Below are 24,433 nucleotides of genomic sequence, written 5' to 3' on the forward strand. Positions count from 1 at the left end.
GAGAGATTTATCTAGACTGGCGTACCCATACGCCAGTTTTCATTTCCCTGCGCTGGCCTAATTTATGAAGAGGCAGAAGTCAGAAAATGAAGGCTATGCCAGCCAGGGGCTGGGGCAGACTTCAGCTATGACTTAGGCCAGTTTCTGACGTAAGTTATAGTAAATCCGGTGGACCGTGTGTGTCACGGCTGAGGATGAGGAAAACCCTCAGCCGTGCGATGCCAGAAGATGTTAAGCGCTGCTTGGCCAGGACGGCAGAATTAGGGAGCAGGTCGCCTCCTATCGCGTCCCTAACCTGACCCTGACTCCTAACCATATGAGCCAACCCTGAAGGTGGGAGGGCTCATACACAGGATGCCTTGGGGTCCCTGCTAGCCCTCAGGATTGCCCTGGAACAAGGAGCAGGGTAAGACGACCTGTTCTTCCTAGGCACGGAGGAACAGGAGTCTCACTAGCCAAGCTGCAAAGGGAAAAGAACATAAAACGGCCTATGGATATGGCAGGAGGATGAAAAGCAGTTCCACACCTACCTGCCACAGACACACAGACTGGATCCCGTGCAATACAAGCAAGTGTCCACACTCAAACACCAATGGACACAGCACACACACAAACACACAGGAACCCAGATCCATAGGTGCATAACATAACAAAGGAAAACATCAAGTGGACATCAACATAAACCTAAGAGTCACAGTTTGTTTATGACCACAAGGGTGGCCCCCACTGGCAGATGGAAATACAAGGAGAGTGTCTCCAGCAAAGCATGGCTGAAGCACCCCTCAGCTTCTGATCTCCAACAAGGCTTTATAGCCCAAAGTGGCCACACCTACACAGACACACCCAGTGTTCAAACACACAGAAGAGAATTAACCCTTCCAACACCAGGAAGTGTAGTGAGACCACATAAAAGGAAATACACACAAATACTCACTGCAGCTGTTACCGATGACAACGACATGTGTGGCAAACGTGTCCTGGGAGCCGGCCAAAAGGCCGAGACACTGCCACCACATGTACATCAAACCAAACGTTGCCACGGGCAGTTACAGTGAAGGGGAAATGTCACAGTGCACACCAAACATTCAAAGTGCATAGATACACACACACAACTCCAAGGCAACCGCACACATACCTGTTGTCCGTGGCAACCGCACTTGAGTGCCCCCAGCTGCGGTTGACACAACAAACCATACCGCGGGCAACTGTATGCGGCTCCCAGGGAGTCACGGCCATAAACATGGTCGTGACAGTGTGAAGCTCTGCCCCTTTCGATAAGCCCTGCCCATTTCCGTTTGCCACTTCGGAAAAGTGTCAAGAAGCCTAAAAAGTTGCAAATTATGGTGCACATATGGCGTGCACCATAATGTGCAACTTTTTAATGCCACAATAGTGGCATATAGGGGTTAGTACATATCCCTCAAAGGGTCTGCAAAACAAATGTGGATGGCACATGGATTGTATCGGTATTTTTCAGACTGTACATGAGGCCTTATACTACATTTTTCTAGCAAAATCCCACCGACATAAAACAGTGTTAATCAGTAATTTGTTTCAGGAAATACATTTTATCAATGTACTGTATTTACAAGTAATAGGACTAAGGTAAAAATTAACAGCAGTTTTATGATGGTTTTCCCATCATAAGCATTGATGACAAAGATTAGATATGCCATAAATGTTCCATAGATCGGAACCCATACATTGAGACCCTTGCTGATGTCTAGAAGTCAAGGCCCAATTCACTACCGGAGTTTTTTTTTTGTTGTTTTTTGCGTTTTCATTTTTCTTCCCTATTTTCCTTAAGCCATACCCCATATGTATAGGTTTTGTATGTCTAAATAGTGTAAAAATACATTTCTACTTTTAAACATCACCATATTCTGACCCCCATAACTTTTATATACGTATGTCTACTGATCTGTGTCTGGGCTCATTTTTTGCAGGAAAATCTGTAGTTTATTGATATCATTTTTGAGTGTGTGTGACTTTTTGATCACATTTTATTAATTTTTTTGGGGTACGAGAAGCAATGAAAGAATGGCAAATTGGCCATTTTGACCCTTTTTCCCGTTACGCCATTCGCAGTACTGGAAAATGTTTTTTATATTTTATTAGTACAGTTTTTTTCAGTAGCGGTGATACCCATGGTGTTTACATTTGTTATTTAGTTGTTGTTTTTTATACAGAAAGGGGAGTGATTTAAACTTTTATTTTTTTTTATATATTTAAACTTTTTTTTGTAATGATTTTGAAACTCATATTGGAGCCTATAAATTCTGTTTTTTAATTTTTAATTTTGTACAATCATTTTTTTAAAATTAAGTTTAACTGTCAATTGCTCATTTCTTATGTTGGCCTGCCATCTGGTAGTCAAAATAAAAATTGCCGCATGTATACTATAAACCTCATCAGCGAGTTTCATAGTATTCAGAGCAACTACCGACAGCCCCATTGGCCACGGGTTTTTGATCACGGCATCTAAAGCCTTTAATTACCGTGATCGGCAATACTGCCGGTCACAGTAATTAGCCGCAGGTCTTCAGCGGGCGCCATGTTTACACATCGGTACAGCACTGGTAGCGAAAGGGTTAAATGGCATCTGTCAGCAGATTACTACCTATGAAGCTGGCTGACCTGTTGCATGTGCACTTGGCAGCTGAAGGCACCTGTGTTGGTCTCATGTTCATATGTGCCCGTATTGCTGAGAAAAATTATGTTTTAATATATACACATGAGCCTCTAGGAGCCACAGGGGCGTTACCGTTACACCTAGAGACTCGGCTTTCTCTGCAACTGCCATGACCTCCCCACTTTAATTGACAGGGTCAGGCGGTGACCTGTCCCCTGTCCCTGGAGAGGACATGTCAGTTGCAGAGAGAGCTGAGCCCCTAGGTGTAATGGCGACACCCCCGTTGCTCCTCGATGCTCATTTGCATATATTAAAACATAATGTTTCTCAGCAATGCGGACACATATGAACATGAGACCAACACAGATGTCTTCAGCTGCCAAGTGCACATGTAACAGGTCAGCCAGTGTCCTAGGTCCAAATCTGCTCACAGATGGTTTTTTATATATAAGCAATGGAAATAACTATGTTAATTCAAAGGTAGATAGTAATTAAAAAAAGTGGTTACCCTGTAAAGGTGGTTCTGATCCGAGACCCCCAAGCATGACGCTGTTGACATTCCACATGCCAGGAATGTAGCACTGCTTCTGTTCTCTAAGATCAGCAATCTTTTTGTCCCGTTGCCTATATAGAATATGTTGAATATATGTTATTAGCACTAAGCACACAATGATTTTCCTGTGAATAAAATAAATGCAGCCCTGTTATGAACCCCCACTGTATCTGGCAAATTAATTTGGCACGGGGAATGCAGAAGAGAAAACAACTAAAACGCTACAATCTAAAAGCTTTCCTTTGTTCCACAGGGGTTTTTAATTAACACAAAGTACAAATGTTCTGAACAATCTCAGCCCTGTGGATGTATTAAAAAAGAAAAACCTTTCAGCTGCTGCTATAAAGTGTTCCCATCTGATTAGTAAAGGCTCGGCGGTATAAATAATATTACTCCAGCAGGATAAATCAATCTGCCTTTGAAAGCAAAGCATTACAAATCAGAGTCCCAGTAGTCAACAATCAACGATGTGACAAGAGTCTGTAAAAGACAAGGCAGGAAAAAGAAATGGTTCTGGGGTATCACATATTAGCCATAGTCCATTCACAGAGGTATTTCTTTCTTCCCCTCAGAGACAGGAAATGCTAAAGTGAGTTGTAACAATAATCCGTTGTAGATGCCACTTCAATCCAGAAATTTAAAGGGAAGGTATCATTTATATTTTCTATTATGAATTAAAACCAGATTCTGAAATATATTCTATTTTTCTAATCTGTTTTAATTTTATGATTCGCTGGAATATGACACCAATGTCAGATAGGTGTGGGTCCCAGAGGTGGGACCTGCACCTATCTCTAGAATAGGGCCCCCAAAGTGAATGAGGGCACACCCCCTATTTACTTGTAAGGGAGTTCTGAAAATAGCCGAGTGCCAGCTCAGCTATTTCCGGAACTCCGAGAGAGGTGAACGGAGAGGTGGCTGTGCATGTGCTTTGCGTTCTCCATTCGCTTTTATACGAATGGAAATGGCCGAGCTCACTTGCTTGGCTATTTTCGGAACTACCATAAAAGTGAATGGAGAGCACACCGTGCATGCGTAGTGTACTCTCCTTCGCTTTGGGGGCCCCAATCTAGAGATAGGTGTGGGTCCCAGATGTGGGACACACACCTATCTGACATGTTTGAAACAATAGCTGAATGTATATGAGCTGACATGTAACCTCATGATCTACAGAACCACAATGTTACAGACAATGGTTGTGGAACCACCTTGCCAACCAATAGATTTGGCTTAGCCTAAACCTAAGGGTGTTATCTTGGTGGCTCCCTGGTGTCACTCTTTAACCCCTATGCAGGGATCTTGTCTTCTCTGCAGGGAACAAACCTGGCTACTAACTCTTGGAGTAGCCTCTGTATGATTGGGCTGCTGGCCCACAGGATAGGGACACGGTGCATGGCATGGAGGGATCAGGCAAACTCATAGTCAATAACAGGCTGAGGTGAGGATGGGCAAAGTTTGTGTGAAATAGTTCAAAGGTAAGGTAGGTGGCGCAGGATCTTTACAGGGAACAGGCATGTGTCAGGTCAGGCGGCAGAGAAAGGCAGAATCCGTGAATCAGGCAGTATACAAGAAGACACATAGATTATAGCATCTTTGCAGGATCTAGCAATCTAGAGGAACCTATTGCTCAGGCAAGGGTGGAATGTTGCCCATACCGGCCCAGGAGTGCATGACAGCAGCGGCTACAAACCGCTATTGTAACGCAAACACACAAATTAGCCTGGAAAAGGTCATGTGGTTCCATACAAATAAAACTTGAGTTCCTCAATGAAGTGCTATGCAATAATAATTTACACTTTAATAATCTACTTCCTGGGCTTATTTTCTCCTGAGATCTTAACAAGTCAAAGGATACCTCAAACATTAGTAAACATCCAATATGATTTTCTGACTTGAAAAGCTGACATTGAAGTTTGTGATCTTGGACTACCTTGCTCTCAGGGATCACCATCACTGCGTGAGTTCTAAGTAATGCCAAATGGCTAGGGGCAACTGACAGATTAGACAGTACTGCCTTACATTTACCATAATTTGCATAATTTATGGACATTTAAACAGGAAAACCACAATATTTGTGTTGTCTTGTAAAACATGAGAAATGTGGTGTTTTTTGTCTCTAAACATATATTACATATTGCTTCTGGTCAGCATCTATACTGCACATCTATGCTAGAGGTGACAAATGACCATATAGATAAAGCTTAAATTAACCTTGAACACCATGCTTGGTTTTTAATCTAATTATGTTACGACTTACAGTAAAATAGTACAATTCTAGAAGGAGCTATGGAGCTCTACTGTTCATAGATTGATATAAATTATAAAAACAGTATGCAGTAAATTCTCACTAGTAATTTTTGGAGAAACGCAATTATTCTCGGGGTTCTTTGGCCTTTTTTCAGTTAGGGTAAAAAGCATTTTTCAGCCATATCACCAACAGGTGAAATTAAAAACATTACAAACCTTTTCCTTTCTTCCCTCTTTATTTTTGCTGTAATTTTAGCCTGCTCTTCATCCTCAGAATCACTGTTATACAGATGGTATACCACCTTCAAGTAATCCACATCCTGAAAAAACACCTCAAAAGTTCATATATGTAGTGCTGAACGAACTGTGCAGGCTCCATGCACTGCAGGACAGGTCCTACACCAGTGTGCAGGAGCCCGAAATCTAGAGCTTCTCCACATTGGCATCTAATATATAAAGCTGAGTGTATATATGTATGTGTATAAAGGAATCCGCACCGTCACATTTACAATCACAAAATTTTGCACAGTCGCCTCCTGTGACTCGGGCAACGTCATAGACTTATGTTTTGAGTGGAAATTTTCACCCCACACTTTCCAATTATTTGCCAAACAATACACTTAGTAACCTAACCGCCAAACTACAGGAGCCGTTGTCTGTTGTGGCAGTTAGCCTGGATATTCATCAGGTTGCATATAGCAACCAATCACAGCTCAGCTTCTATTTTGCTACAGGTCATTAATATGAGCTCTGATTGGTTGCTATAGGCAACAAAGGACATTCTTAGTATAAAACAGCTGATGTTTGAGTTAATATGATTTCCATTGCGACGCTTAGCCAACATTGTGGTAGAGGCTGATGTAACTCACATGACCTTAAGGCTTCATTCACACGTCCGTGGTGTGTTGCGGACCCGCAAATTGCGGATCCGCAACACACCCGCCCGGCACCCCTATAGAAATGCCTATTCTAGTCCGCAAGCTGCGGACAAGAATAGGACATGTTCTATCTTTTGCGGAGCTGCGGACCTGAAGATCGGGGCCGCGCTCTGCAAATGCGGATGCTGACAGCACACTGTGTGCTGTCCGCATCCATTCCGTCCCCGTAGAAAATGAATGGGTCCGCACCCGTTCCGCAAAATTGCGGAACGAATGCGGACCCATTTGCGGACGTGTGAATGGAGCCTAAGTGTATACTAATTCTGTGGGGTTTTATATACTGTCAATTAAAGACAATAATCCCTGCTGTGGAGGTATTTGTTAGGGGGGCGGGTGGGGTGTTGTGGAGGTCACTGTTAGGGCTCGGTCACACGAGCGTTGTGGAGATCACATTTGTGGAGGTCACATTTTAAGGAGGTGGGGCACTGTGGGGGGGTTAGTGTTTAGGGGTGGGGGGCTGTAGAGGTCACTGTTATGGGGGATACTGTCGATATCTTTTTATGACACACAGAAACATTAAAAGAAATAGATTAAATATAGCCGTGCAAAGCCGGGTCCTTCTGCTAGTAATTTATATAGTTGAAATCTCAGTATATGTACAAACAGCACAAGATGTGCCAACTGAATTAGTTTTCAGTCAGACTAACATATGAAATGCAAGTCTCTGCCCCATGTGTTTAAAATACAATCAATGTAGTGATCAGACAGCATATAACAATGTATTACTTGTGTACCCTGTAAGTCATCTACTTATATCTAATGTATGCATAGATTTTACAGGTACAACTAGTCCATCCCTTAGGGCTCATGCACACGAACGTATGCGTTGCGCAAAAAAATAGAACATGTCCTATTATTGTCCGCATTATGGACAAGGATCGTACTGTTCTATTAGGGGCCAGCTGTTCCGTGGTGTGCATGAGGCCTTATGTGTCTCTATAGGTCCTGTCTCCATGACCACAGTTATCTTGGGCTTTTCTGAGACTTTAAAAGCCTTACTAAAACTGTTCTGCATACCTGTATGGATAGGTATTTCATGTAGTCATCAGTGTTAACAATGGACTTCCACCAAACAAGCCAGGAATTGCAAATTCTGGAAGCATCTTTGTCAGTCGGTATGTGCTGAACCACACTTAATACCAGAAGAGAAGGAACATAATTAGACATGAGATAGATGAACATAGACGACCCTTCTGCTGCATGTGTTATCCTATTAATAGCCACAGCTGCATTCACTATTGCAGACTGCTGAGCTCAACTCTCTCAGCCTAACCTGCTTGTTCAGTGACTGTAGTGATTTGCATTTCAGAAGATGCTGTCTTAACACTAGGCACTGTACAGCCATCAGATGTAGGTAAAAAATATTTTTCTCGAAAATGCATTGAAACAGAGTGCTTATAAAATGTTAGTTAAAGAGGACCTTTCACCACTCCTGACATGCCTGTTTTAGTAGCTTCATGCATTCCACATGTAATGACAATTCTGGAGCATCTATTCTTATGGCTCTATGTTGTGCCATTCCTTTATTATTTCTACTAGAAGTTATGGATGAATTACTAGCAGTCTGCAGTAAGGGTACAGAGGGGAGGTAACCAGTTGGGGGGGTCCCTGCACAGACCGAAAATAGCAGCACTGATTGGATAGAGTCAGTCTGTGCAGGGACCCCCCCCAACTTGTTACCACCCCTCTGTACCCTTACTGCAGACTGCTAGCAATTCATTCAGTAACTTCTAGTAGAAATAATAAAGAAATAGCACAACATACAGACGTAAGAATAGATGCTCCAGAACTGTTATTACATGGGGAATGTATGAAACTATTAAAACAGGCATGGCAGGGGTGGTACAGGTCCTCTTTAAAGGCTATGTACACCTTTAGGGGGAATTTTTTTTATTGCATTATACTTATTTTGAGCTAAAAATCATTTCTTCGATTGGTCTTTATTAACAATATGGAATGCTTTTTTTCTGTACAGAGCTCAGATGTTCTACTAGCTGTAGATTTTCTGCCTTTTCCATCATCTGAGGAGCAGACAGAGGACTCCTTATCTCTGCTCCTACATTAAAAACACTCCTTATAGCTCATTCCTTATCTTACTGATAAGAATGTGGCCTAAAGGGTAATTGTCATTTTTTATTTTTTTATTTGCTAGTTCATTAGAGCTAGGCATGTATACCTGAGTTAGTCTGTCAATGATTGTCAAAAGATCTGTAATTACCTTATAATACCAGCTTTCATTAATGTCCTCTGTCCCTTTCCACTGCTCCCTTAAAAGATTGTTGCTAGGGCTTGTCTGTCTTCCCTTTAGTGTAAACAGAAGACAGAAGGGCGGTCCTTTACACTGCATGCCTGCATTAGGCTTCAGAGTGAGGAGGCGTGTCTCTCAGTAATCCAATCTGATTGGCTGGAAGGGAGCTGCTGGCTACATCAAGTGTGTATGGGAAGTGAGGGAAAGCAGTTTTGGCCTCAGAGAACTGGCAGAGGAGCCATCTTGAGAAGAATCTCATATTGTAAATGTTTAAACAGCTGTAACTAAAAGAAAAACTCAAGGAAAACAGTGGTATGTGAAGAAACTATAGATTGCTTTATGCATAATGCTGCTACAGCAGTAACATATGCTAAAATAGATTTTTTGATGCAAACATGACAGTTACCCTAAGTGTTCATGACCTCTCAGTAGTTTAGCGATAAGGCTTATTAGATGACCTGCACAAAGTGAAAGTAGCAGTCATACAGTTAGAAAAATAGTTAACTCTTTCTGACTGAACAGCTCAATATATTTAATAGAGGCCAATTGGAAATATGAATTTTAGACAAAAATAAGTTAAATGCAATCAGAAAAAATAATTGACTCCAAAGGTGTACATAGCCTTTAAGGCTTTGTTCATATCACATTTATAATGTACATTTAGCAAGTATGCTGGAAAAGCTCCCATTGCATGTGCTACTCTGGGTGCTGAGACCTTCACCAATTGCTGAAGTATAGGGACAGAAGCATTAGGCTACATTCACACGTCAGTATTTTCCTATATCCCGATTTTCGGTCCGTTTTTTGCGAATCCGTTGTTCCTGAAAATGTTTCCGTATGTCATCCGTTTTTTGCGGATCCGCAAAAAACGGAAACATGTATAAATTTCAATAATCAAATAAAGTTGTTTGGATTTCTTTGAAAAAAAATTGAAAAAAATAAATAAAAGTTGTTATGTGTTTCCAGGAACGGATTCCGCATAAAACGGATGACATACGGAATGACATCCGAATGTCTTCCGTTTTTTGCGGATCCATTGACTTTGTATTGTACCAGGATCCGAATTTTGCGGAAAAGAATAGGACATGTTTTATATTTAAACGGACATGCGGAACGGAACAACGGAAACGGACAGCACACATTGTGCTGTCCGATTTTTTCCAGAACCCATTGAAAATGAATGGGTCCAGATCTGGTCCTGATCTGTTCCGCAAAAAACAGATCTGTTCCGCAAAAAACAGATCTGTTCCGGAACAGATCAGGAAAGTGAATGTGAATGGACCCTTAGGCCTCTTTAACACTACAGTATGTTGAATTCAGTGTTTTGCGTTCCGTTTTTCACGGATCCGTTGTTCCGTTTTTTGCTTCCGTTGTGGTTCCGTTTCCGTTCCGTGTTCCGTTCCGTTTTTCCGTATGGCAAATACAGTATACAGTAATTTCATATTAAAAATTGGGCTGGGCATAACATTTTCAATAGATGGTTCCGCAAAAAACGGAACGGATACGGAAGACATACGGATGCATTTCCGTATGTGTTCCGTTTTTTTTGCGGACCCATTGACTTGAATGGAGCCACGGACTGTGATTTGCGGCCAAATATAGGACATGTTCTATCTTTTCAACGGAACGGAAAAACGGAAATACGGAAACGGAATGCATACGGAACACATTCCGTTTTTTTGCGGAACCATTGAAATGAATGTTTCCGTATACGGACCGTATACGGAACGCAAAAAACGGACCGTATACGGAACGCAAAAAACTGTAGTGTGAAAGAGGCCTCAAGCTGAGTATTAGGCCCATTGATTCTGCATGGGTCTCCTCAGAGGTGAATGGGCTCAAAGACAATCTACGTATTCGTACACCACTTGCTTAGCTCTCCGAGACCCCTACGGTTATAAAACTCATAGCTATACATTAATCATAGTCTGCTCCTTGAATATCAGGAGAAATCTTAAGTCATACTTTACCTTTCACACTTATCACTGGAACCAAGTGAGTCCAGTTCCTTGTTAATGATACGCTGGCTTGTCTTCTTTGTCAGTGTTGAGGAAGCTGCACATACGGAGATATCCACCTTTGTTGCATAAGGTTGAAGGTCTAAATCCTTAAATTTAAAATACAGAACATGGCAGATCGGCTTGGCACCCACAGAACCTGCACTCTGGAGGTAGATGGAGGGAAACGTGGCAATACCTCTAACAAAACTGTTATAAACCTTGTTAGAAAAATGATACTAGATGTTTAAAGGCTCGGGGGTTGTCCAGGACAGGAAATCTGTCACCAGTTTTGTGGTGCCCTAACTGGGAAATCACCAGTGCTCCAGAGCCACCAGTCTTTGTTGCTGTTCTGCAATGGTGACTTTCTGATCACTGCAGCAATAATGTGTGGGTGGTCGCAACATCATCACTGCAGAACATCCATCAGTGGGAGCACTGAAGTCAAGGTGGGCTTTCCAGGTAATACTTATTTTGTTATTTTTGTCCTGAACAACCCCTTTTACTTTGCACCTCACTGAGGGCAGCATAATGTAGTGACAGACCCACTGTGATGGCATTCAGTACTTTTATTGTACTGACCTGCCAAAGCTGCAAAAGAGAGGAGCCCGATGAAAGAAACCTGTAAATCATCGTTCGGAGGTGTGGGGGGGCAGTAAGCAGCATTAAACTCGTCTCCCTTGCAGTGCACTGCTGTCTTTTGGCAGGTCAATACTATAAAAGTACTGAAGACCATCACAGCAGTGAAAGACCACTGCAATCAACAGGTCTGTCCCTACATTATGCAGCATAGTGCAGCTGACAGGTTCCCTTTAAGGTGGACACAAACATTAAAGGTGAAGAGGGATCAGGAATGTTGAATTTTAACATGGCGTATCTTATGTTCTCACGGGACAGAGGTGTCCCTCTCCACATAGAGAACATACACAAACATGTGTATGGGGGGTTTGGAGGAGTAGTTATTGGCCATGTTAAAGTTGCTTGTGTGCACCCAGCCTTGAATTAAATATTTAACAATCTTATTGATGTGCCCACACTATTCAATATGACAGTAATCTACTAAATATGGGTCCATTCACACGTCAGTATTTTTACCTTTCCAGATAAACGTTCCTTTTTTTGCGGATCTGTTTTTCAGTACAACCTTCAGTTTTTTTACTAACGTGCTTCCGAATCCGTTCCGTGTTTCCGTTATTCCGTTTTTTTCCCCATCCATTTTCCTGTCAACGGATCCGCAAAATCAGATGACATTCGGATGGTTTTGTGCATGTCACCCGCATTTATGCGGATCCATTGACTTGAATGGACAACAGACCCGAAAAATGGACAGAAAGTAGGACAAGCTTAATTTTTTTTTAGGATCCGCATACTCGAAAATAGGAAAACGGAACGGATTCCGTGATTCGGACAGCACTATGATTGGTGTCCACATTTTTGCAGAGGCAATTGAAATTAATGGATCCGAAAAAACGTTCCGATTTAATTCGGAACGGAAACAGGAGTGTTATGACGGACGTGTGAATGGACCCTAAATTTGCTTTGCTCTTTTTACGCAAAGGCTTTTGGAAATGTACATAAAATAGGCATTTTCATGCTGTTCTAAAGCAGGTGGAATTTGAGATCTCAACGCTTAGAGGCATGGATAAACTACACTTGTTTTCTGATGTTTCTTCAGTCATATAACATGAATGAAATACCTGGTCAAACCTCAGGTGATCTGTCGAAATATTCTTAGCTAATTCTGTATAAACTTCTTGAAGTTCTTGTCCAACAGACAGGTTTTTGTCCAACCTCTTCACAGTAGCGGCCTCAATCTGTAACAGGAAACCTTTTAAGATTACAAATTGGAAACCTATGATTCTTTTTCATCAGTGTAATGAGCCTGTTTTTCTTGTGTGACTGCATAGAAAATGAATTTTGACAAGTGGAAGTGCTCCCAGTGAGGAACCATAAGTGGACCTTGGAACAGCGTGCAGATTTTAAAAGCAGAGACGTGGGGACAAGAGTGGGAAACATGGGGCATATGTATGAATGTCCCTGTCAGTTTTACATGAACACAAAGCGGCATATCAAATGTACTGCAATGCAAGATACTGTATATAGGGGTTAGTTCAGACGTGGAGGATCTGCAGCACATTACAGTACAATACAGGGAGTGCAGAATTATTAGGCAAATGAGTATTTTGACCACATCATCCTCTTTATGCATGTTGTCTTACTCCAAGCTGTATAGGCTCGAAAGCCTACTACCAATTAAGCATATTAGGTGATGTGCATCTCTGTAATGAGAAGGGGTGTGGTCTAATGACATCAACACCCTATATCAGGTGTGCATAATTATTAGGCAACTTCCTTTCCTTTGGCAAAATGGGTCAAAAGAAGGACTTGACAGGCTCAGAAAAGGCAAAAATAGTGAGATATCTTGCAGAGGGATGCAGCACTCTTAAATTGCAAAGCTTCTGAAGCGTGATCATCGAACAATCAAGCGTTTCATTCAAAATAGTCAACAGGGTCGCAAGAAGCGTGTGGAAAAACCAAGGCGCAAAATAACTGCCCATGAACTGAGAAAAGTCAAGCGTGCAGCTGCCAAGATGCCACTTGCCACCAGTTTGGCCATATTTCAGAGCTGCAACATCACTGGAGTGCCCAAAAGCACAAGGTGTGCAATACTCAGAGACATGGCCAAGGTAAGAAAGGCTGAAAGACGACCACCACTGAACAAGACACACAAGCTGAAACGTCAAGACTGGGCCAAGAAATATCTCAAGACTGATTTTTCTAAGGTTTTATGGACTGGTGAAATGAGAGTGAGTCTTGATGGGCCAGATGGATGGGCCCGTGGCTGGATTGGTAAAGGGCAGAGAGCTCCAGTCCGACTCAGACGCCAGCAAGGTGGAGGTGGAGTACTGGTTTGGGCTGGTATCATCAAAGATGAGCTTGTGGGGCCTTTTCGGGTTGAGGATGGAGTCAAGCTCAACTCCCAGTCCTACTGCCAGTTTCTGGAAGACACCTTCTTCAAGCAGTGGTACAGGAAGAAGTCTGCATCCTTCAAGAAAAACATGATTTTTATGCAGGACAATGCTCCATCACACGCGTCCAAGTACTCCACAGCGTGGCTGGCAAGAAAGGGTATAAAAGAAGAAAATCTAATGACATGGCCTCCTTGTTCACCTGATCTGAACCCCATTGAGAACCTGTGGTCCATCATCAAATGTGAGATTTACAAGGAGGGAAAACAGTACACCTCTCTGAACAGTGTCTGGGAGGCTGTGGTTGCTGCTGCACGCAATGTTGATGGTGAACAGATCAAAACACTGACAGAATCCATGGATGGCAGGCTTTTGAGTGTCCTTGCAAAGAAAGGTGGCTATATTGGTCACTGATTTATTTTTGTTTTGTTTTTGAATGTCAGAAATGTATATTTGTGAATGTTAAGATGTTATATTGGTTTCACTGGTAAAAATAAATAATTGAAATGGGTATATATTTGTTTTTTGTTAAGTTGCCTAATAATTATGCACAGTAATAGTCACCTGCACACACAGATATCCCCCTAAAATAGCTAAAACTAAAAACAAACTAAAAACTACTTCCAAAAATATTCAGCTTTGATATTAATGAGTTTTTTGGGTTCATTGAGAACATGGTTGCAGTTCAATAATAAAATTAATCCTCAAAAATACAACTTGCCTAATAATTCTGCACTCCCTGTACATGCGGGTTTCTGAAAATGGCATCCACATGTAGCAGAAATTGTGTGCAAGGAAAAACGAGCATGCGGCAGTTTTTTAAATCCACAGTCTGGTCATTTATTACTGTGAATATTACCCCTTCAATGTATAGTGGTGAAAGCCAGTTTTTGACTCAGCAGCAAAATCTGCATACAAATTTTGCTGTGTACTTGATGACGATTTTTGTCAAAAGATGTGGCGGAATTTGGTAGAAATGGCAACTGATAAATTTGCTATCTAGGAAACTACACCAAGCATATTATTTGTTATGGTCAACACTAATGGTTTCCATTAGTTTCAAAACATATTTCCCATTTCAAGATCAGCAGTTATTTCACGTATTTCATGTATTACTACTGCCACCTACAGGTACTTGAATGAATTGCAAATGTGAAGATGCTTGTGCAAATTTACTGTATTTAGAAAATGGAATGTGAAGTCAATATTTATAATAAAAAAAACTAGAAATAAAGAAATTCTTATATCATTTTCATCCACAAGGCCAGGCTTCTTGTGTTCATAATACATTATTTTTCAATCACATGTACATTTTAGAGGAAATTATAACATAAAATATACCATTGGTGGTGGAGAATATTGCACCACCCTAGTTGCAAACAAAACACACGGCTTCAAATGGAGCATGCCATGTTTTTTTTCTGTGAGATCTCCACAAATCCGACAGAAAGAAACTCCATATTGGAGATATTTGGAGAGCACAGTAAGACCCCATGCACCAATATGGATGTCCTTTTACATCTCCATACAAAACTATTGGATGCAGAAAATCACATAACAAAATAAGTATCACTCACCTGGAAAATCGCCGGTGCTCCAGTACAACTGTCTGACAGTTTTTTTACTACCTTCTAGAGATTTATTCAGAAGAACAAGAGTACTTACCTCTGATGCAAAATCATTGTACAGTGGGGGGTATTTTGGAATTTCGGTTAAATCCGTATATATCCTGTCAGAGGCCTGAACATCTGCTTTTCTTATGAGTGGTCTGTTAGGAATCTGCACGTCAATTGTGAAAAGCTGAGGATGCAGACAATTTTCTGTCTTACTCTCTTTATGTTGTTCTGAGTCCTTGTTTAAATCCTAATGAGAAGATAATGTAGCTTTCAGTATAAGAAATAAAACAGATCAAGCATTTTTACATTTAAAAGGGGTGTCCCCTGAAAAATATTCTGCAGTTTTCAAACCAGTATCTGAATGCCTTTGTAACTGCATTAATTAAAAACTTAGTATAGCCTCTGAGCTATTCAATAAAATATATCTGTATAGCGCCACCTGCTGTTTGTTATTTTTCTTATTTCTCTGTCCACCTTGCTGAGGTGGCCACACATGCTCAGCTCCATCCTTCAACTGCCTCCTGAGCTGTGATAGGTAGAGAGTTGCAGCTTGAAAGAAAACTAGTAGAACCACTGGAAAAATGAATGAGGAGATCTCTGGATTCATGTGAGATCCAGGTCTGGTTCTAGCTTTGTTAGAAAGAGATTGTCATGTACTATATTATGTCTGATTTTAATTGTATATATTAAAGGAGTTTTAATCCTCAGTATAGGTCATCAGTTTCTAATCAGTGGGGATCTGACACCCAGGACCCCCGCCGATCAGCTGTTTGAGAAGGCAACCTTGCTTGCAGTGGCACTGCTGCCTTCTTTCAGCTCACCAAGCAGAGCACCGTACAGCCCCATTCACTTTAATGGGACTAAGCTGCGCCTAGACCACGTGACTTTAAGAACTTGACATCTCTTGACCTAGGCAAAGCTGCAAGAAGGCTGCATCGCAACTGTGAGCACCACTGCCTTCTCAAAGATCTGATCATAGAAACATAGAATGTGTCGGCAGATAAGAACCATTTGGCCCATCTAGTCTGCCCAATATACTAAATACTATGAATAGCCCTTGGCCCTATCTTATATGAAGGATGGCCTTATGCCTATCCCATGCATGTTTAAACTCCTTCACTGTATTTGCAGCTACCACTTCTGCAGGAAGGCTATTCCATGCATCCACTACTCTCAGTAAAGTAATACTTCCTGATATTACTTTTAAACCTTTGCCCCTCTAATTTAAAACTATGTCCTCTTGTGGCAGTTTTTCTTCTTTTAAATATTCTCTCCTCTCTTACCTTGTTGATTCCCTTTATGTATTTAAAAGTTTCTATCATATCCCCTCTGTCTCGTCTTTCTTCCAAGCTATACATGTTAAGGTCCTTTAATCTTTCCTGGTAAGTTTTATCCTGCAATCCATGTACCTAGTTTAGTAGCTCTTCTCTGAACTCTCTCCAAAGTATCAATATTCTTCTGGAGATATGGTCTCCAGTACTGAGCACAATACTCCAAATGAGGTCTCACTAGTGCTCTGTAGAGCGGCATGAGGACCTCCCTCTTTCTACTGGTAATTCCTCTCCCCATACACCCAAGCATTCTGCTAGCATTTCCTGCTGCTCTATGACATTGTCTGCCTACCTTTAAGTCTTCTGAAATTATGACCCCTAAATCCCTTTCCTCAGATACTAAGGTTAGGACTGTATCACTGATTTTATATTCTGCTCTTGGGTTTTTACGCCCCAGGTGCATTATCTTGCACTTATCAACATTAAATTTTAGTTGCCAGATTTTTGACCATTCCTCTAGTTTTCCTAAATCCTTTTCCATTTAGTGTATCCCTCCAGGAACATCAACCCTGTTACAAATCTTTGTGTCATCAGCAAAAAGACACACCTTACCATCGAGGCCTTCTGCAATTTCGCTGATAAAGATATTAAACAATATGGGTCCCAGAACAGATCCCTGAGGTACCCCACTGGTAACAAGACCTTGGTCTGAATATACTCCATTGACTACAACCCTCTGTTGCCTGTCCTTCAGCCACTGCCTAATCCATTCAACAATATGGGAGTCCAAGCCCAAAGACTGCAATTTATTGATAAGCCTTCTATGTGGGACAGTATCAAAAGCCTTACTAAAGTCCAGATAAGCGATGTCTACTGCACCTCCGCCATCTATTATTTTAGTCACCCAATCAAAAAAATCAATAAGATTAGTTTGACATGATCTCCCTAAAGTAAACCCATGCTGTTTTTCATCTTTCAATCCATGGGATTTTAGATGTTCCACAATCCTCTCCTTAAGTATGTTTCCATTAATTTCCCCACTATTGATATCAGGCTTACTGGCCTATAGTTGCCCGATTCCTCCCTACTACCTTTCTTGTGAATGGATACAACATTTGCTAATTTCCAATCTTCTGGGACGACTCCTGTTGCCAGTGATTGGTTAAATAAATCTGTTAATGGTTTTGCTAGTTCACAGCTGAGCTCTTTTAATAGCTTTGGGTGTATCCCATCAGGCCCCTGTGACTTATTTGTATTAATTTAAGCGGGGGTCCTGGGTGTTAGACCTCCACTGATCAGACACTGAAGACCTATCCAGAGGATTGTAGTACCTACTATTATATGGGGCTTTTTCCATAAACACGAACACCATGTGAACTATACCGGAGTGCCAACTAACTTTCACACAGCATACTATCCAGAGGATAGGTCATCAATTAAAAAAATCTCAGAAAACGCATTTAATTGTGAGATAACCAAACTGTATATTGACTAAAGTACCCTGCACATGACCATGGATCTTACTTTTGGAAAGGCTTTCAAATAATTAGTCATATTTCTTCTCTGTGTGCAAAATCACAAATCCTTAACCCAATTTCATGTTCATATACCTCCATATGTAATACATCTGTACTTGCACATCTTGTAGCTTCCTTATTAATTCTGTATTTCACATCATAGTTAGCATTTTCTATTTTAAGTTAAAGGTCATCTGTCAGCTGGAACTATCTATAATGTCTGCTTTGGCCTAAAGAGTGTAAAAAATGGTAACTTTCTTTTTGCCTACCATTGCTGCATTCTTGAGAAGACACACTTGATATATAGAGCCACCACTGTTCTTTTCCAGCTCATCCCTTTCATGGTTGATTGACAGGACCAGGCGTTTGAATCCCCCTCTGTCCTGATAATCTCATGCCTACAGTATGTAATTGGCACATGTGCAGTAGGGCATGCTCTTCCCGCCCGGCAGAAAACAACTGTACTGCACGAGCTGATTATGTACAGCATGGCACAGGCACAAGATTACAAGGCTGGGCGAGAGGAGGATTCAATCTTGTCAATCAATGAGAGGGAGCAGCTGGAAGGCAACAGTGGCAGTGCTAAGGTGCACCAAGGGGCTCAGGCCCACCCTCGGTGCACGTAACAGTTCATTCGCGTATGAATCAAAGCTCTTTTTCTTTGGAATGCAGCAACAGAGGATAAAAAGATACAATTTTATTATACTCAGCATACCAGCCATTAAAGCAGATAAAAGTATTGTGTCAATTTTATTTAACCATGTGAAATGTGCTACAGATTAATATTAGCTCCCCAATACAAACCATATAACTATGGATATGACACAAATATACAGTGTTTAACATGAAGTATGGGCACTTAAATAACGAAGACAAATTTCCACAAGAATATAGAATACAAATAACTGAAATGAAGCTGGATATTTAGAAACCAGTACTGAGCCTCCATGTGATTACAGGATGAATCTCAAGTTGGGTAGTGATTGGATTGTTGTTACCCTAATAAATGCAACTGTTTGGGAAGCCTAATAAGGTCTAAGACGGTATAGCACTATGTCTGCTTCTTAGATTGACGCTGGGTTCAGACCTGAGCGTACTTGAACGTACGCTCTGTATGCGCGATTGTACGGGCGTTTGCAATCGCGCATACAGAGACAAGCGAACGCCCATTGTCGCGCGTTCCCGCTGAAGTCTATGCACGGGAACGCGCGACAAGACGCCCCAAAGAAGCTCCTATACTTCTTGGGGCGTCGGGCGTTTTACAGCGCGATCGTACGCGCTGTAAAACGCTCAGGTGAGAACCATTCCCATAGGGAATCATTGGTTCATGCCTGTTGAGCGTTTTACAGCGCGTAGGAACGCGCTGTAAAACGCTCAGGTCTGAACCCAGCCTTACTGAATGGTGAAAGTCATGGACTGGTACTGGTTTTGTAAGTCTGCACTGGGCCTTTGAAAATATGGATGATCACATGCTGTCTAAAGTGGAGGTAGAATACAACTAACTTAACCACTGTCCATGAGAATACCAGTCAAGTGCAACAAGTGATATTAGACTGTAAGATCTCATGCACACGGCCGTTGTTTTTTGCGTCCACAAATTGCGGCATCCGTTTTTTTGGAAGGATCCGTTTTTTTTCCACAGATCCCTTGTAATAAATGCCTATCCTTGTCCGCAAAAGTAGGACATGCACTATTTTTTTTTTTTTTTGCTGAAGGGAAACACGGACAATGGACGCGGAACACAAACGGATGAACTATCAGCATTTTTTTGCTGACCCATTGAAATGAATGGGTCCCCATCCTATCCGCCCCAAAAAACGGAACGGAGGCCGAGAAAAACAACTGACGTGTACATGAGGCCTAAGGCTTCATGCACACAACCATCATTTCCTACAGTGTGCTATCTGTATTTTTTGCGGCTAGCACACTGACCCATGCATTTCTATTTGGTATCTGTACTTTGTGGATCCATTTTTTTTTTTGCAGGCTGAAATAAGAACACGGTCGTGTGCATAAAGCCTAACTGGAGGAATCAGCCATTTTATAATTGTTTGCAACACTTCGTATTAGTGAATAGGGTATGCCTGTAAATCCACTAATACTCTAAATAGTTTGATCATTCTCCCTTCAGGATCCACTCCTACTTTTGACTGCAAAGTGTGAACTAGATTCACCATCTGTTTAAGGAAAATTGACGTTGATATGGCTCAGATAATATAAAACTAAAATATATGCTGATCACTGCATATAAACTATAGCGAGTAAAACGTGTGAACCCACCTGTAATGCAGCTTCCATTTTCTGGCGTTTAGCTGCATTCGTGTTTCCAGGAGCTACAGCTCTTATTAAGGGAGGGATCTCCTCTTCAGTACAGGAGCTTTCTCCTTGGTCAGACGTCTGCAATACGGAGTCTTCTGTTAACCTTAAAGACATAAATATCAACAACACTTTTCATCATTAAAGCCAGTTATAAATAAAGGGGTAAAACATAGTAATTGTAAAATTATTTGAACTTTAAAAAGAAAACCCCAGTGTGGAGATGAGTATTATTATGGTACATCAATACTCAAAAATCAAAACTTAGAAGTAGGGCTAGATATGTACTTTGTTCTATCACTATCTGCTGTGTCTTTCTCCTTGTGTTAAACATTTTACTGCACTGGTGATCTGAGATCAGTTATACAGAGATGCAGGGTGGCCAAAGGTCTGTAGCCACAATACGGATGCGGCAATGGGAGCCTATTGCAATTACATGAAAAGCCTTTCTATCAGAGAGATTCTTGACAGTGCAGAGGGCGTGGCAGTTGCAGAGAGAGCTGAGCCTCTAGGTATAGCAGCAACACCCCTGTTGCTCCTAGAGGCTCATTTGCATATATTAAAACATAATTTTTTTATAAAAAAAATGCAAGCACATATGAACATGGGATCAACACTGATGATTAACACAAAAATGTAAGTACCTTCTGAGATCGTCTTTTATGGGATCGTCCTTGACTACCACTTCTTCCGCTGCACCAAGAATCTCTGGACATTCAGCTGCACCTTGTTTAAAGATTATCCTCAACTCATCAGCCAGGAGATGGCCAGTCCTCAAATTAGGGCAGGAAGCTGATTTCTACAATATATTGATGCAACATTTTACAATTTAACACTTAACTGCACAAATAAGGGCCCATGCGTACAGCTGCATTATGTCTCTGTACGAAGCCATAATAGAGCATACATAAAAGTCTACGGGGCCTACTGTATGTCAGTATGAATCCCATTTCATATGTAAGCATGCTTTATCACATGCCATATTACAAAGGCATTGTCCCCTCGAGGCAATGATTTTCGAGACCAATAGCTGTATATGGCCTCAAATGGGGTTCCGTTGTTCCGTGATCCGTGTCTGTTTTTGGTTCCGTGTGTCTTTCTTTATTTTTGGAGGATCACCAGACATAAAGGAAAGTAAAAAAAAAGTCTAAGACAGGTTTGCCATGCAAATGATAGGAAAAAAACGGACGCGGACGACAATCTTGTATTGCCTCCGCGTTTTTTAAGCGGTCCTATTGACTTGAATGGGTCTGCGAACCATTTTCCACGAAAATAATAGGACAGATTATATTTTTTTGACGGACTGGAACCACGAATCACGGACGCGGATGGCAAACGGGGCATTAGCCAAGTTTTCAACTGACCCATTGAAAATCACAAAAAACGGCACAACGGACATGGAATAAAACACTGGTCGTGTGCATGAGGCCTAATGCTGTGCCGTAAGGCACATGGCCTCTTTATAGGTCCAATGTACCCATCTCTGCCTTATTATTAAGCCTAACCCTAAGGGTTGCGGCCCACAGTACGCGGGGCACCGACCGTGTGCACCCCGCATCATGGATGTGGAGCAATTCCTTGAATTAGTCCGCAAACCTGGAGATGCGGAAGCACGGATCAGAACCCCATGGAAGCACTATGGAGTGCTTCCGTGGTGTTTCTGGCCGTGCCTCCGCACCGCAAAAAAGCGGACCGCAAATTGCAGCCCACAGCACGAGCCCAGCCAGCACACGGTCGTGTGCATGAGCCCTAACTGAGTGAAAGCCATTAATATGTCAAACATCCAGAGATTTCAAAAAGTCATCTTGCCCTAGAAGCACCTGACACATTGTACTGCACCGCACAGGGTAACAAACCAGAGAAAACAGTAGAACAACCTTCAGACTTGTGCGCCTTGTATGACTGCGCCTGTCTTTTACTACATCATCTTCTTCATGTAGAAACAGACAAGGGGTGGTTATCGCTTCACCTGTGCGAAAACAAGCAGACATGGCATTGTTACCAGGGACCATATTCCACATTACACTAATGTGTCACAATCTGATATTGTACTTGGCTCCGGTGAAGATGGAAGAAATGGAAGAACTGAAATGGATAGTATAGTCAATTTATTTGGTTGACAAAAGCCCAGAACAACTACCTGAAAGTGAATCAATAATTCTAACACTATGGACATAGAGTAATACCATGTGTATACTGAATATCAGTGCTACTCACAGTGGATATTTTTAGTAAATCGGTAGTCGTCTTCTCTAGGAATCAGCATGTACACTTTTTTTAAGTCCAGTCGCTTTATGTTTGCAAGCTGCAAAGATTAAACATATTTTCTATATAAAAATATACAAAGATATGAAAATTTGCCATATATTAGGAAATCAGAATTTAGAACAGTGGCCAACAGATGGGAATTCAGTTTGTTTTAGGTACAGGCATAAAGTTCTTTTTCTTTCTTCGTTGCAGCACCTATTTTTCAAAAGTGACAACATGGAGTGCAGCCATATTGGTTACTGGTCTGAATCAGTGTTTCAAAATCTGAATGGACACGCTATTAAAATTTACATTTTACCTTCAATTTAAAGGGGACAACCGATATGGCTGCTCCGTTGTCACTTTCACAAAAATGCCTGATATAATGAAACAGAATAATGACATCAATGCAACCTAAAGAAATGATTTCCCAAATTTAAAATACAGGTCACAATCGAACCAGGTCCACAAATACACCACCAACCATGGATAAAAGGTGCTAAACCAAATATTCAAAAAAAAAATCCATCTTTATCAGAAAACTTGCTAAAAAGACATATAGCACAAAAATTAGCCACATACATGAAAAAATATCTACATAGGGTGAGCCAGACGCCGTCACAGATAACAATGGTGATGAAAGCATATACAAGACTAATCCACAAAACAGTAAGTAAACACGCATGTAATGGGTTACCCTCAAATTCAGCTCACCCACCACACCTGATGTGTGGTTCACCGACGCCTTTGTCTGGGTTCGTTGACGAAACGCACATCAGCTCTGGTGGGTGAACTCAATTTGAGGGTGCACTGTTTCCTGTATGGTTTGTGGATTAGTCTTGTATATATGCCTTATTTGCTACTGTTATTTGTGATATCTGCAGGCTTACTCTACGTGGATGTTTTTTATCATGTATTTGGCTCATTTGTGGGCTATACGTGTTTTCTAATAAAGATGAATTTTTAAACTTAAATCTTGAATCAATTATTTGGTCCATAGCACCTTTTTCCCAAGGTGTATAGTGAATACAGTACCTCCTTTAAAGAGTGATTTTTATACCCCCAAATCAGCGACAAATATGCTGTATTTGAGCTACAGGTATTTTAATTATTGGTGTTTACTAGCAATGAGAAATGTCAAAGGTTTTCCAAAATTAAAGGTGTTGCCTGAGTTAAAAAAAAGTTTTTGTAAAGGAAGCTATTAAAATAGCTTCCTTTAGCGCCATCGACTTGATCCTCCTATGAAGGCTGCTACATCAGTTTTGTGACATCAAATTGATGCATGTTTTGGCACATGCACAATTTGCACAAAATTTTGCAGCTTTTGGTCCCCCCACCCACCCCCCACACTTTCCGAAGTGGAGTGAGAAGTTGGTTTGTTTCATAAAATAGAACATTTTTAAAGGGAATCTGTTGGCTCTAAAACACCCCCAAACTATAGTAAGCGGTGTATGGTGTAAGTGATGCTGAGTCCGGTTATGTCAGTTTTCATCTTTATACTCACTTGCATTCTGATGCTATGCTCCCAGCAGTAAAATGCATTGAGACGACTCCCATGCTGATGCGAGGAGTCCTCTCAATGCATTTTATTGCTAGTTTGTGGGAGTCAGAATGCAAGTGAGTATGAAGATAAAAATTACATAACCGGAGTCACTTACACTGTACACCGCTTAGCGGTAAAGAGATCCGGTAGATTGTTCTGGTAGGGAACAGCCTGCCAAAGTTCTCTGGGTCCAACATTGCCGGATGCGACCTAAATGGGGACAAGCAGAGATCTGGCTGCAACCTGGCAAATATGCAGTGAATCGGCCAGACAAAAACTGCTGCGGGTTATAGCCTTGTAAGACAATTATATATGTATATTTTTATACACAGTATATCT

General features: G+C 41.3%; 1 protein-coding gene across 1 annotated transcript in view; it reads right to left on the reverse strand.

The window, feature by feature from the left end:
• CCDC87 (coiled-coil domain containing 87) overlaps positions 1–24,433 on the reverse strand; it is a 65,347-nt gene that overhangs the window by 17,469 nt on the left and 23,445 nt on the right. The window contains exons 7-16 of the mRNA XM_044277374.1: positions 22,522–22,609; positions 22,182–22,273; positions 20,949–21,103; positions 20,269–20,410; positions 15,250–15,447; positions 12,313–12,429; positions 10,589–10,725; positions 7,388–7,502; positions 5,649–5,752; positions 3,141–3,256 (exon numbers count right to left, since the gene is read on the reverse strand). Coding sequence (XP_044133309.1) covers positions 3,141–3,256; positions 5,649–5,752; positions 7,388–7,502; positions 10,589–10,725; positions 12,313–12,429; positions 15,250–15,447; positions 20,269–20,410; positions 20,949–21,103; positions 22,182–22,273; positions 22,522–22,609 — 1,264 coding nt within the window. The remainder of the gene's footprint in view (positions 1–3,140; positions 3,257–5,648; positions 5,753–7,387; positions 7,503–10,588; positions 10,726–12,312; positions 12,430–15,249; positions 15,448–20,268; positions 20,411–20,948; positions 21,104–22,181; positions 22,274–22,521; positions 22,610–24,433) is intronic.

Source organism: Bufo gargarizans, chromosome 2, assembly GCF_014858855.1.
Source record: "Bufo gargarizans isolate SCDJY-AF-19 chromosome 2, ASM1485885v1, whole genome shotgun sequence".
Taxonomy (NCBI): domain Eukaryota; kingdom Metazoa; phylum Chordata; class Amphibia; order Anura; family Bufonidae; genus Bufo; species Bufo gargarizans.